The 15,445-nt window shown below is 43.5% G+C and overlaps 1 protein-coding gene across 1 annotated transcript; it reads right to left on the bottom strand.

Moving 5' to 3' along the window:
• Positions 1-335: 335 nt before the first annotated feature.
• VPS37B (VPS37B subunit of ESCRT-I) lies at positions 336-14,362 on the bottom strand. The gene is made up of 4 exons (XM_005524252.3): positions 14,209-14,362; positions 6,330-6,501; positions 5,649-5,731; positions 336-4,525 (listed from the first exon to the last, which is right to left on the bottom strand). The coding sequence occupies exons 1-4, from the start codon at positions 14,311-14,313 to the stop codon at positions 4,022-4,024; spliced, it is 864 nt and encodes a 287-aa protein (XP_005524309.1). The 5' UTR covers positions 14,314-14,362; the 3' UTR covers positions 336-4,021.
• Between the last annotated feature and the right edge of the window lie 1,083 nt (positions 14,363-15,445).

The raw sequence follows: 15,445 nt of genomic DNA, 5'->3' as shown, positions 1-15,445 counted from the left end.
TTCCCACTAGCTAATTGTAGGAAATGAGAAGAAAAGCAAAGGGGTTCTGCCTGCCAGACAGCCCATCTGTACCTCACTGCCCTGATTACAACATGTAAAATCTCCTGTGAGCAAAGCCATCCTGTACCAGCTCCATACAAAATGGACTCGTTATATCCAGTCACTAAAAACACAGCCAACAGATTTACCATGAATAATTAAAGCATTTTTCAATTTTATGTTCTACATCCTACAACAAGTGTTTATGTTGCTACAGAAAAAAAAAACATCATTAGGGTTGAAAATCATTAATATAACTTCACCACAACTGAAGGGAGCCACAAGGGGACAGGACACCAAGAGATATGCTATTTTATTTAAAATCAGAACACAGTAGATAACAGAAAGACTTATTATGCAAACAAATCCACTGTATGTTTCACAACTTGCTTGGCATATAAAATTGCCCCTTATTAAGACAGTTCAGGATCACACAGAGGAACTGTTCAGGCACAGGACGACTCTGCCCCCTCTGAACTCCACGTCTGCCACGCAGCTCCACGTGAGGGTGAAAGAATTGTCAGCCTGAGCTCTGTATCTACGTTGTGATTCCAGTTTGAGAGGGCAGAGAAGTCCCAAGAGAGGTGGAGACTGAGGCTGTGGAGGTTGGGGCAGTAATGGGGATGATCACCTCGACCAGACAGTGCCCAGGTGCCTCCTGGCATGGCAGGGCAGCTCCTGTTCCCTCCAGTGGTACAGAGGTGACCTGGCTGGATCAGCTGTGCTGCAACAACCGACTCCACCTTCTCTGGGAGGCAGCCCCGAGTGCGCTGAGACCCAGAACTGCTCCAAGTCCCAGCTCACAGAACCGCTACAAAAGACTGGCACAAAGAATGCCGCCCAAAGAGAGCATTTCCAATGCTACCAACACTCTAAAGCCGTGTTACACATTGTATTTAAAGGATTTTTCTCCACTCCAATTGCTTTGGGGAAGTATATGCTATTTGTAGCAGATATCAAAAATCCTTTATATATATATATATATTTTAACTTTTTTTGGCAAGCATCGTAAGCCACCCCCTCTCAAGTCTCAGCTTGCCTATGGCATTTTAATCTCACTATTTTATAAACAGTGCAAATTAGTACAATTCTAAACATCCTAGCCAGAGCAGAATTCACTTATTAGCTATAAGAGAACAGGAGAAGCTGTTGAAGGGCAACAGGTTGAAAGCATTGACACAGCTCTTGCCAGGTTAGTGTTTTGTCAAGTTGCTGAAAGGATTGAACAGCTTTCCACAGTCATTCTTCTCCTTTACCCTTAAACATCACCAGCAGTCAAGTAAATATTTACAGTTTGTGTGCACACACACACACACACACACACAAAATTAATGGCAAAACGTTTTCCATGAGCAGCTGGACTTCAGTTATGAGCTTGCAATAACTGAAACATCACATTAGTTACATCAGCTACGTTCAAACTTACCCATCAGTGAAGGCAACTATAAGCTTACAAATAGCAGATACAGCTGTTTTCTTCTGAAGTATGAGGGTCAGTTTTTTGTGAAAGTCAGTGCTCTCAAAGAGCCCTTAAATTAGAGTTAAGCAATGGCCATTCAAATGATAAAAATGCTAATATCCTAGAATTACAATCACAAGTAGTGATCCTAAGGCACATCAGCCACATGCATATGCAATAATGCATTGTTTTGCTTTCAGACAAAAAAAAAATTGCATTAGGTTTGTCTGTATTTAGTGTGCACAAGAGGTTGTTTTTAGATAAAAGTATCCCTGAAAGGTCATTGTTATCACAAAAGTTACCAAAAGACAGAAGATTTAACAAGTAGTAAAAATATTTTTGGACTACTAATACCAATAAAGTCTGATACATAAAATGCAGTGCAAATTCACAATACACTTATCTATCACCCCCATCACTTCTGAGGATTTCCAACCCTCAGAAAAAAAGTTGGCACCTGATAAGTGTAAAATATACCTGGTTGTTTTTACGAAATCTTAGTAAAACTGATTTTGGGAGTGTTTTAGAGTTTTTGTGTAGCAGGCTCAAAGTACGAATTTCTGTATTCAGACTCCACCCTGGTAGCCCCCACCCACTTTAATTCTTTCTAGGACACAAACCATTTCTACAGCAGACTCATGTTTAGCATCCAGATACAACAGCTGCCATCCAAATACCAGCACTAACAGCACAGCAAAGTTACTTTGAAACAAGTCATAATTAACCATGCTTATACAAAGCTTCAGTGAGAAAATAATACCAAGAAAAGATATCACACTATTTAAAAAAAAAAAACAAAACAACAACCACATCCTGTACCATCACTAGATTACAGAAAAAAACACACTTTGCAAACAAATCCAATGCACACTGCTTTACAAAATCCCCCATCTATAAAAACTTGCCAGACTAACACTGGGGAATTGGTTCAGATGCCAGTAACACTGACCAACTTTCTGCCCTTTGTCTGCAGAAGGCAAAACAAGACAAATGACCATATTAATATTTTCAGAATCGAGAGCTTCCTGTTATGATCTTAATTTCAGATTAGTATTTGCTAACCACCACACTCCAGAGGAAATGATTAAGGGACAATCCAGGTCTTACATAAAGAAAAATAAAATAGATATTCTATTCTGACTGATGTTTGTAGTACTTCCAAACAATGTAGTGCATTCCAGGACAATGATACCAAAAGGCTCTGAAATAACCAGGGGCTCTGACAGATTCTGGACTGATTGGTAACAAATTCACAGACACATTCTGTGCAAACAACAAGTGTTAAAATTTGCCTCCCCCAGTGCTGGATTAAAATACCAGCATGTGTCTGCACCTTAGGCTTCAAGAGTCTCATGGAGAGTGAAATCTGAGCTGCCCTAAAAAGCCTCTCCCATCCAGGGGCAGAAGTCAAGAACCATAAGATGCAAACAGCCACCATGGATTTCAAAAGGCTTTTCTTTTTTGCCTACTTGCAGAGAAACATTAACTGCAAATTCCAGATAGATACACATGCCCCAAACTGCATAACTAAATGAAATGGGAAAGTTAAAAATAGTTCTCCCAAGCGAGAGACAGAGTTAAGGGATAAAAAGAAATTGTGGAAATTCAAGTGGGCAATTACATGTGAAAATCCAGTATATGATTAAGAAAATACCCTGCCTAGATTCCTGGAATCACATGGTATCAAAAGCTAAGCACCTGTGTAAAAAAATCATTCCTGTATCCAAGGTGTGGAAAAGGAGAAAAAAAACAACCATTAGAAAGAGTCTTAATAGTCAAGGAAATAAAACTGCCTGGTAAAGTGTCTATAAAACCCTAAACTGGCTCTACAAACAGTTTAGTTTCATTTCAAGAGACCAGGACTTTGAGGGTATCAAGCTACTTAGGAGTGGGAGTAGTGCCTACTTTGATTACACACTAAGGTAACAACTGAAATGCAAAAATGAAACTCTTGTCCTTTTCCCCATCTAAAACCCCACAAGGTGTTCTGACAGGAGCTTCAGCTCAGTGAGCTCTGAAAACGTCGTGCACCTGGCCCTGGATGCAAAAGGATGCTGAGGGGGGTCCTGTGCACACCCCAGCAGTCAGATATGGTTGTTACCATCCCAACACTGTCACGGACACAGAATTCCTCAGAGAGACAACCAGCTCCCTGTTTGCCACACACACATCCAGCTGCCAGGGGAATACATCAGAACACAGGAGGATGCTGATTTACCATCACTAAGGAATTCAGAGCGTGACTCGGTTCGTAACATCAGCAAACCCACAGCCGGTGCCTTCCCAATTTGATGGATTTACAGAATTTAGACCTTATCACCTTCCTGGGAAACACTTGTCCTCACTGACCTTTGCAAACAAACATCACCACATTTAGCAAAGCAATTGCAAACCTCTGTGCCACAGCTCGGCCTTTGTGCTCCATTGTGCAAAGAACAGAGGCTTCCCACTGCCCACAGCAAGTCTCTGATGGGGGAAAAGGAAATATAAGCACCAATACATAAGTCAGGCGCACCCAAATATTTACTGGAGGATAAAGCCAGGATGTGGTGGAAGGCGAGGTGGTCTTTGGGGAAGAGGAGGAGGGTAGGGTGGTACAAACTGAGCTGGGTATCCTGGCTGTGCTGGTTGACTCGTGGGCTGAGCTGCTCCCGGCCGAGGCGGGAGAGGAGGGTACGGAGCACCTGGGTAAGAAAGAGCTGGTCCTGAACTCATGGCTGCAGTGAAGGGAGTGGGGAATCGTCCTGCCGGGCCCGAGGGAGGCGGCGGGGGTGGGATCCGCCGGGGCACCACCGAGGGAGGAGGGTTTGCATCCGCCTTGTAGGGATCTGCAGGGGCTGCTGCGGGCTCGGGTGGTCTCGGCTGCGCAGGCGGCTGAGCCTGAGGAAGTCTCTGTCCCTTCAGCACCATTTCCTGCAGCTTCTCGATCTTCACCCGGCGCAGGTGAGCCAGTTTCCGCTTGCTCTGGTACTCGTCGATGAAGGAATCCAGTGGTATTTCACCATCAAGGAACTTTTCTGCCATGTTCTGTCAAATACAGAACATTCTCTTAGGAAACAGCCTACTGCAACAGAATCTAAATGGCTCACATCCCAAAAATAGCATCATTTTGCCTGTGATTTTCCAGCTGGCATATGGAAGATGACTGGCATACCAAAGAATTCTGAGGAGAACTTTCAGTTAGTTATTACTCAGAAGCACTGAGAGTTAAATATCACCTTTGCATAAATTTATACTGAAGTAACAGCAGTATAAACATCTGAATCTTGCTCTGAGCACTCCTCTGATCACCAGAGATGAGAACAAACCAAGTCCAGCAGCTTTCCAGATTGCCAGCTAAGCTGAATTACAGTTCAGTGCTGCTTGAATGCCAACAGAAACACTGAGCTCTGTGAGACTCAGCACAGAGATTATTGCTAAGTCAGGTTTAAGACTCAGCCTTACTTGTGGCTTTGCGTAAATGATGTTCAATAATTGAGAGATGAACAAAGTAAGTTACTAAGTTCAGCTTGTCCTGGGAATGTCTTTTTACAATCACAACTAAGGGCTAATAAGCAATTTTTTTTTCCCTCCTGATTAATTCCAGAAAATGCCTGCATGCAAATCAGCAAACAAAACCAAACACTCCCATTATTCTGAAGTCACATCACCCTTCAAGCACTTGTGTTACAGCAAGTGGTGACCACTGGCAACCTGCACAGACACATTTGAAATCACAATGGAATATCTCACCAGAAACAATGGAGGAAAAGCAGCACAGGCACAGTTTTTTTATTAGGCTACTAACTGACATTTATTATGAGGTAATACATATACCAGGCAAACCCCATTAAAAAAAAGATTCCACATTTTTAAACTCTACAAGTTTGAGGTCAAAGCCAAGGAACTAAGAGGGTTTGCCTGTCTTCTAAAAAGGAGCACTTCCTCTCTTGAACTTCAAAGATATTAAGAGTAAAAAATTACTCAGATAAAAAAGAAATAAAATTGCTGGAATCAAACAGCTGTTCCCTGAAGTTCAAAGCAGAGACAAGACCATATTCTTAAAACCACCCCTTAATCTGTCACATGCTCAACTCAGCACTGCAGCCACGGACACTGGAAGGTTCTGGTAATGGGTGGAAGTGGCAGAACTGGGGTGCTCTGTCATTACCTCTGTGTCCTCCTCAATCTTCGCCCCCTCGGTCTGCAGCAGTGCCAGCAGGGTCTCCAGGGAAGCATTGCTGGATTGTCTGTCTGCAAAGGCACAGGAAGGACAGAAGATGACAGCTGGCTCTAAGTGACTTCAAACCACACAACAACCTCTAAGGCACATCTGCACAACCAGCAGACTCTGCAGTTCTGCACAGGATGATCACAAGAAGAAATCTATTACAAAGTTCGGGAATATTTGTCAGAGTGCTAAGAGCTGAAATTTAATTCCAGTTATATATTTGTAATATCGAAAGCACTTCAAGCAAGTGCAATATCAGATGTAAAATGTAATTCAGTATGAATGTTAAATGCAATATTCCATTTGATATATAAATAGTCACTGAAAATTCAAAGTGTTTTGCTCTTTAGCAAGGTAAATGAAGTTGATAACGTAGAGAAGAGCAGGTCAAGAATAGGTAGGTAACAAGAAGAATCCACAGTATCTGTTACTAGATGTGACAGTCACTTAATAAATCATCAGAAGTGTGATCTATTTCAGCACTACACAAGAATGACATTTCACTTTGTACCCTAATTCACACAGCTAAAAATGAGACACCAAAAACCAAACAACAAACAGGCAACAGATTTACATTCACTTAGAAAACAGCAAATCATAATTGTCAACAGCCAGCGTTACCTAGTTTTGTTTTCTTTATCTGGTATGCTTCAAAAAGAACTTGCAGCTCTTGGTATTTCTCAGTCAAATTTGATTTCAGAGACTCCAACTTTGGCTGGTACAGGAGATTTCCTTCTGCCAGACTGCGGTTGCTGGCAAGAGTCATGTCCTTGCTGTGCTGAACATTTTGGGCCTGGATATAAATTTAATAAAAAAAAAGTGTGTGAAATGACAGTGAAATTATTAAGCAAGACAAAATGAGAACGTGAAAGCTTTTAAATAAACAACAAAAGTAAGCCCTATGTAAGAATTAGTGCTGTGGCATTGGACCTTGAACTGATGAACAAATGATGAAACACTGACAGATAAAGCGACAGCTCTTGAAAAAATCTGAATTCCAGCAGTGAGATACAATGAGTGCAGAAGAATATCATCCCTTATCCTGTTAACATGTAAAAAATAAGGATTGCATCGTGACTGTTCCTTCTCCAGAATATTTTTCCCCAACTGTGCTACACCAATCATGGATTAATGCCAAAACCTTCATTTTTTTCAGTTTAATCTTTCTGCTTTAACAGTTCCTAAATAGCCTGAAGAAAAAGTGACAATTCTCACACACCCAAGATTCAGCCAGATTCCAGTTTGCTCACACATGCACAGGATTTTATCAGGAAAGCCTTCAGGAGCTCTGGGAGAGATGAGTGTTTGGAGAAGTCTGCCCTGGGTGTCACATTAGATTCATTAAAATATTCAGACATCAAAAGGAAAAAAAAACAAAAAAACCCCCAAAAAAAACAACCAAGGGATTTGATTTTAGATTCTCAGGCTGAATCAACAAGTGGAATAGTCCTCCCAGGGCACAACAGACTAATTCTAATGAGCTGCTTTCAAAAGCAACAGAAGTTTGGTATATTTTGGTGCCCTCCTCCATCCATGTGTCCCTTCTAGTCCAGGCTGTCCCCGGTCAGCTGCAGCTGCTCCCACTTACAGCCCCTGCAGTCCGTGCAAACACAAGCACAGACCTTGCTCCTGCCACGCTTCTGGGTGAACACAGAGCCACACCTCAGAAACACCAAAAGAAGAAACCCAAATCAGCTGTTTAAATGCCCCAGAAAAGGTCAGCATCAAAATTCAGGTGTTTTTCCAAGCACAGCTACTGTCTTTGAGAGCAATTACTTCCTTTTGAAATATTTAGATGCTATATTTAATGTCCTAAATTCAAAAGTAGCTTGGTGTTACTTAAACACACCTTTGTCCCCAGATATTGCTCTTCAAATACCAAAGCTTTACTCTGACCTTGTTCTTGCCAAATCATTTAAAAACCCAACAATAACTGCCAAAGATAATGCAGAGTCCTAAATTCTACATCAATCCCAATTTCACTCCAAATTGTGAAATTCAGAAATTACACTTTCAATATTGTTTTGTCTTTTCAAGCCTAAATAAGCATCCAGCCCTATGCTTGTGTTCAGTGTGGATCCTTTCCAAGAATAAAAAGAAAATCCTCTTCTTATATTTGAATCTAATGCAAAATAATTTAAATTAAACTGGTTTCCCTTTGTTTATTCTCATATGAAACCATCCTGTTAGATTGTTGCTTTCAGAAAGCTGAAGTCCCCCTATTTTACATTTTTTTAAAAACAATTATGAAGGGAACTAAAATACACAGGATTTAACAGCTTAATTAGTGGCATCCAACTCTTACCAACCTCCTGCCATCACCACAAGCCTTGTTACTTGCTGGCTCCTGAACTGCCAGCCAAATAAAATTGTGTGCAAAAAGACTGATGGGTTCTGGTGCCTCTTTCACCATTTTAATGAGCTCACTACTTCCTCACAGCAAATTCAGTATTTTCACTGCTTGGGAGGCTGATATTCTCATTTCAAAGCAGGTGCAGTCAGTCAGGAGAGACCAGTTTAATGAGTGAACTTTGATCTCTCTTTTAGGATGAAGAAGATGTACATTTACTCAGGGCAGAAAAAAAGCCAGAGGACACAAACCTAGAAGCCTTTCAAGAGCACAAATACCCAGAAAAGGAAGCTTTTACTAAAATCATATATAGTAAAGAGGAGAAGGCAGAACTCCAGATAAACAGAATAAGGAAAGGCTTCCTAAAGTCAGTCAAAAGTGAGACTTTTGTGATGTTGTCCCTGCCTCAAGTGTCAGAATATTTTTCAACAGGACAGGCAGGAGGAAGAAGCAACAAAATCCTAATTTTTTATAATGATCTGCTGGATAACTTTACTTTTAAATGTGTGAAGATGAGTAGATACCACTATGACATGATGTACTTGACTCGTAAAAATAAGAAAAAAGTGACTAATATGACCTGCCTACATCTAAAGCAGAGTAACATCCTGTCCTTTGCATCTGATATTTAATAATTATGGACTAAACTTTAGCAAAAGTCTTAAAGACACTTGTGTAAAACTGAAAAAGTTAAGGTATTTGTAATTATACTTTAAGTTATAGTGCTTGAAATTACACAGGAGTTAATAACTGAAACTTTTTCCATATCAGAGCATTTCTGAGAAGCATGTATTTTTTGTAACAGAAGTTGATCAAAAATGGTAATTGACACTTAATGATGAATTAAAATGTCACTCCTGAAGCCTTCACTTCCAGCATTGGTCTGTGTCAAATTCCTTTTAACAATGCACACTTGTAGAGACGAGAAACTTGAATCTCACCCAAAACCATGGAAAGAACCAGTTCCTCAAATACAAAGCAAACTTAGGAATGATGTTTAATGAAACTTAAGGAGGAGCTGGTGAAGACCCATCCACTTGTTTCAGGACATTGAAATATTTCATGTCACTGAAAGAGTTTTGAAGTCTGTGAATTCTACTTCCCAACAAACAGAACAGATATAATCCCAGAGCGATGCAAATTGAATAGTCATGATTTATAAACCAGGATAATCTCTGCCACTGATGTTCTGGTCTGTGTAAAAACTTTACAGCAACTGTTCCACTACACTTGGAATTTAATTTGAGGAATCAGAAAGCAAACACTGCAAAGTTTGCCTAAAGAGCACTGTAGAAAAGCTTTCAAAAAAATGAGTAATTTAAAACTACAAAAGAACCAGCTGCAGAATCATCCAAAGGTCAAATGCACAATCCAGCATGAGCAGTCTATTAAGATTATCAGTGCAGCACAAAGAATGCTTTCAGCATCCGTTCACAGCTTTCCACAAGCCCAAGACAAAAGCTGAGGAAGGAATAAATGCAACAAAAGGTATTTTGTTGTGACATGTGACAAAAATGTGCTTTAGCAGGGAACTGCTCCTGCACTGGTTGTTCACCTGCCCACTGGAAGTGCAAGGAAAAAAGTTATTTAGAGATAAAAGGAGCATGGGACTCCAGCAGAATTCCTTACAAGACTCTTGAGGTCATGAGCACTTCTACAAGCAGGAAACGTTAATCTGAAACCAGATGAAAATACCAGTCAGAATCACGAGACACAATGAGACAGGACAATGTTAAGGAGAATATATGACTTTTTTTTTTTCCCCCTTTAACTGCTAAGCTCCCACTATGAATTCTGAATGGGACAAACGGGGCAACCATACTGAGCTGCTTAAAAGGGGATTTTCATGGTACAAGGATTGCTCACCCCTGAGCAGACCACTCAACACCAAAGTGTGCTGCAAGAAAATGAAGCCATGGACACACTGAGCTTATTAAAAACAAAAGTCACGGTTTATGCAGCACTTCAAAATTTAAGCTGCCTAAAAAAAAAATGAATTTCTTTAACGGGCATAATTTGAATAATTTTACTCAAGGATTTATTTAATGAGCATTTCCAAGAGCAGGCAGCAGCAACTGCTTTGGGAATTTAGAGTCTACTTTTTTATGAACTGCAGCTTTGTTTCATCCCACTTTTAAAAATGGAAAAAAAAAAAGCTGGATAAAATTAAACCAGAACTAGTACTAGCTTAGCAACATTCATACTATAAATGTTGATCCCTTACTCCAAGATAATGGTTTGCAGCAAGAGTTATTTGTGTAAAACATCTCTGAGAAGCGCCTCTCTGGTTCATCCAAAAACACATTCCCAGAGGAGCTGCCTCCTGAGAAACTGAGCAATCCTGACTACCCACAAAGTCCATCAAGAGCTGCTATAATTATAATCTTGCTCTGGCCAGCACCATGGTGAGGATTCTCTTGGTACCTTTGAGAAAAAGTCTCTTAAGGAGCTATAAATAAAAAGCAGCTTTGTGTGGCACTGTTTTAACTGCTTTATACATAGGACACATCTGTGTCAGTTATAGATTTCTCCAGCCTTTATCATGCCCACATTCTCTTTCACTTAAACCTACTTGTAAATTAAGAATAAAATTTGCAGTCACACTGTGGAAGTATAAAGATGCACATTTGGAGTGTCAAATTAACCCCTGAAACAGGAGCTGACAGGTGCAGAGTAGGAGAAGAGACTTCTTTTACAGAAGATTTAGGAGTGCTTTTCATCAAGGACTCGTGAATAATAATACACCCCCTAACAACATCTGTTCTGTAATAAATATTAAAACATACTGCAAAGTAATTAGATTGGCTAAATTTAGCTCCTCTGATTACTTAAAAGTGACAAAATAAAGCTTAGAAGGTAAGCTGCAGTTCCTAGACATTTCTTGCAGAGGCAAGACGCTCAGCACTGCAATTTGCACTCATCAGACACAGACAGGTTACTCGTTTGATTCTCAGCTAGAAGAGAAAAACCTGTACTTGTCACCAAGTCTAATTCCTAACTTTGCTACTAAATTTCATGTTTGGCCAACAAGAACATGACCGCTTGCACAATGTGGTTTTAGAACAGGAGTAGGAATCCAAGAAATCTGGGCATGAATGCACATAGTTCAACTTGGACTTTCTGCCCTGCACGATCTTTCCAATCAGCTTTTGAGAAAAGGACCATGCTCAAAAAATTCCTTTTGTGCTTGCCAGTGTACTCTGAAATGCTGGAATGAGAAGAAGGCAATACATTTCTGACTTCTTGATTTCACATAATTAAGGTATTGAAAAGCAAGTAATTTTTGGCCACGGAACCTTAGCAGTTGCACACAATACTGCACTGTTACAGTTATCTCTCCAGGAGATAAAAAAGACAATTCACATTCACAGGGAAATTCATCAAATCATCACCAGTGTCAGGTCACAAATTCTCTCATCTCTGCTTTTTAGAGTTATCTCACTGAGACTGACTTTTATAAATAAATTACTTTTATGACCCTGCCATGGCAGGGGGTTTGGAACTAAATGATCTTTCAGGTCCCCTCCAACCCAAACCATCCTATTTCATGAAGATGAATGCTCTACATGCACTACAGAGATCAACCTGAAAGGATGATATATAAAAAAAAACCCTCCTCAGTTTCAAAAGACCGGGAGTACCAGACAAGGAGCTTCCTTCCTCTTTCTCACAGACAAGATGTTGGTTGTTGAAGCCCTGCAAGCCCAGAGGCTGCAGACCCAAGCTCAGAGACAGGAAAAGCAACTGTTCAGCTCTGATGCCACCGTGTCACACACCTGGGGACACGTGTGCAGGACATTCTGCAAGCACATCACCACCCCCTGGGCACACACAGACACTCATACACACACCCCCACAAATCCTGCTCAAATGCCACACAGGAATACATTCCCTGCAAGGCTGGAAGTGCCTATTTTTAGCTGTTAGCAAGAAAGCCAAGTGGTTTTTCCAAATCCTCCTCCTTTCTGAACAAAACATTGGGGTTTGAGCTGGGTTTCCCCTGCAACAAGGAGAACAAAGGGTTTTTTCTACTATGGAATAATCAGCTTTAATCAACTTCACCACTGAAAATACAAGTGACCTCTGAGAAGTGACTCAGGAATCGTGATTTAATTGGCATGTCACAGCAAAATTAGGAATTTAAGGACTTTGGAATAACCCTACAACCTGGGTACAACTGGATGAACTGACAGCCAGGCAACAGTGAAGTCACCATGGTGCCTCCTTAATATTCAGGATTTCCCTCTTTCCCTCTTCCTGCCACACACTTCCCAGTGAAAACTCAGATCTCAGCAGCACATGCAATAAACAATTCAGTGAAGGCAAAAACAGAATGAGGAAGAAATATTCAAGCATGGCCAATTCCTTCCAAGATGGGTAAACACATTTCTAGTTGAACAGACTCCAGTAAAAGCCTCCACATCCAATAAAAGAGGATTATAGCAGACAGCAGCACAGCCGTGTTTCCACACAGCCTGAGCACCTTCAAACCTGGCCACACTTTCCAAACACCACAAAATATTCCCTCGGGCCCGGAGAACTTTACTCTACAATTTTAAAGCCTTAAGATGCCAATGAAAGAGGAGAAAACCTGAGGGTCAAATCGAGAATATGGGCTGACTGTGTAATGACTGAGGATCTTTTCTACCGAGGTCATGAGGTTTTCTATCACTTCTGACCTACAGTCTTAAGTTCACACTGACAAACAAATAATAATAAAGAGCCACCAAGGCAAGCCTTGTGCTCATGCCCTCGTCAGTCACAGCAGAACCAGCAGCACTGCACCCGTTCAGATCTTTATGAAGTTAAGCCCATTATAACCCACCGAGTTTCCTTAAATAGTTTTTATTCAGCAGGGTGCTCCTGCCCACAGCAAACCATGGGGCCTTCAAGAGCTCTCTGCATGTTCTACTTTCCACAGCACCGGCTGTTTCTTCTAAGTTCTCAAAATATAAGCTCGCATGTAAAGTTATTATGGCTGCCCCACTCTCAGAAATCTATTGGCACAAAGTTTAAAATCCAAACGGTCACATAGTACAGCAAATAAATTCCCCAGGACACCTCATCAACTCAGCCCCAGCCTTCAGTGGGCCTCTCCATGTGTAATACTTTGACAATTTGGCTTGAGGTGATCCAGAACAATTTCCTCAGAAGGGCCAGAACCTCAGTTTGAGGGAACACAATTATAATTGATTTAACTTAATAAAGTAAGCTTCTTTCTCAAGAACACGTTGCCACTGTTTTTCTTCTCCTGAGGCTTTTGTCCTCTAATTTGAGAAAACAACAAAAAAAACCCAAATAAATACAGGACCCAGAGAAGTAGAGCACGTTTTTTTCTTTTAAAGTTTTCATACATGTAGTTTTATCTTCTTTGCTCTTATCTGCCTAAGAGTGAGATTCTTTCAGGCACATATGTGGCCAAATAAACCCACAACAGTCTCGTATCTGAACTGTAACACCCAGTGTCCACTGGCACATAGAAAAACCAGTTAAAGGCAACCACAGCCAGAGGAAGAAAACAGGCTCCTATTTTGTTTTAAGAATCACAGATCCCAAAGCACGACTTAGAGCCTGATGCACTGACAAAGACACTTCAAACAGGCAAAACAAGCAGCAGAAAAGCCTGACAGCCCTCGCTGCGCCCAGCATACCAACCGGGGCACACAGAAATCTCTTTCACATTGTTTTGAATTCACCCTGGCAAAATCCTTCACCACGGCCAAGGCACAAAACAAGGGCTGTGCGAATGGAAAAGCTGATCCCACCTCCGGGCCGACAGCGTCTCCTAATTCAGTGGCTGAATTAATTTAATTTAGCGTTTTCAGCCCGCCGAGCCCTCACCCCTCCTGTGGCACCCAGCGGGCACCGATCCCCCCGCCATGGGCCGGGGAACAAAAGGCCGGGAGGGCCGGGACGAGGGCCGGGGGCGGCAGGGAAGGGGGAAGCGAGGAAAGGACCGGCAGCGCTTCCCGCAGTCCCGGGAGCTCCTCACGCACCGGCAGCTCCACGGCAGGGCCGAGAGCGGCCGGCGGCTCCGGGGAGCGGGGAGTCATTAACCCCCCCAACCCCGAGCCGCGCCGGCGACCCCGCGGGCTGAGGGGGGCGGCACGAATAGAGGCCGCGGCCGGGGAATATGAGGCAGCCCCTCACCTCTTCCATCTCGCGGGCCATGTCCTGGAGCTGCTTCTCGTCGTCCAGCAGCGCGCTGAGCTCCTGAAGGCTCAGCGCCTCCAGGCGCCGCGCGTCCAGCGCCATCCCGGCCCCGCTCCCGGCCCCGCTCCCGTCCCCGCCCCCGGACCGGAAGTACCGCCGCGGTCTCGCCCCGGCCCGCCGGGCACCGCCCTCAGCGCCCCCTGCCGGGGGGGGCGTGTCGGGGCGTACCACGGGGGACGCGCGGAGGGAGGGGGGCGCTGCTGGACGGAACCAAAGGGGCCTGGGGAGGGGGGGCCGCGGTGGCTGAGGGGAGCCCCTGGGGGGGGGGGGGGTGAAGCTCCTGTGAGGGGTCCGTGGGTGAAGCCCCTCCATGGGCATAGCCCCGCACAGAGCGAGCTTTGTGTGCTGCGCTCACGTGAGGCACTCGGGGCCCTCGGAATCCCCGAGGGATCGGTCATTGAGGTTGGAAAAGACCTCTGAGGTCATCGCGTCCGGCTTGTGACCGATCACCAGCTTCTCCACCAGACCACAGCGCTGAGTGCCACGTCCAGTCTTTCCTTACACATACAGGTATGGGGACTCCACCACGTCCCTGGGCAACCCTTTCCAATGTTTTGTCACCCTTTCAGTTAACAAATTCCTCCTGGTGTCCAGCCTGAACCTCCCCTGGCCCAGCCTTCTGGTGCTGTCCCTGTTCCATGGCAGCAGAGCCCGATCCCCCGGCTGTCCCCTCCTGTCAGGGAGCTGTGCAGAGCCAGAAGGGCCCCCTGAGCCTCCTTTTCTCCAGGCTGAGCCCCTTTCCCAGCTCCCTCAGCCTCTCCTGGTGCTCCAGCCCCTTCCCCAGCTCCGTTCCCTTCCCCGGACACGCTCCTCAATGTTCTTCCTGAATGGAGGGTCCAGAAGTGGACACAGGGCTCCAGGTGTGGCCCCGGAGCGGCTGCTGGGACACTCGGACAGGTCCCTGGGATGGCTCGGACCCTGCCCTGGGTCCTGCCGGGCAGAGCTGAGCTCTCAGGGAGCCTTCCCAGCCCCGCCAGCACAGAGCTCCTGCCTGGAAGTGCCGTAGCCACTCGTGGCCTCCTTTTGTTTAGAACACCACAGCTGTAAATTCGGAAGGAAAATCAGTAGATTTAACTGGCGTTTCCTTACCCAGGTTGGGACTTGGCTGAAGTAAATATCAAAAGAGTGATTGCATTATTGTTCTCAAGCCTAGGCTGTATACTTATTTTGGTTA

This window comes from Pseudopodoces humilis, chromosome 20 (assembly GCF_049639895.1).
Source record: "Pseudopodoces humilis isolate 2021_Gansu_Grassland_sample_001 chromosome 20, ASM4963989v1, whole genome shotgun sequence".
NCBI lineage: Eukaryota > Metazoa > Chordata > Aves > Passeriformes > Paridae > Pseudopodoces > Pseudopodoces humilis.
This window is presented reverse-complemented; position numbering and strand designations above follow the sequence as displayed.

Bases quoted from the DNA above. Each gene is read 5' to 3' on its own strand.
- VPS37B (XM_005524252.3), bottom strand. From the start codon at position 14,313: ATGGCGCTGGACGCGCGGCGCCTGGAGGCGCTGAGCCTTCAGGAGCTC. The intron at 6,502-14,208 runs GTGAGGGGCTGC...ATTTATATCCAG, and splicing joins TGGCCCGCGAGATGGAAGAG to GCCCAAAATGTTCAGCACAG. The intron at 4,526-5,648 runs GTAATGACAGAG...TGTATTTGACAG, and splicing joins AGATTGAGGAGGACACAGAG to AACATGGCAGAAAAGTTCCT.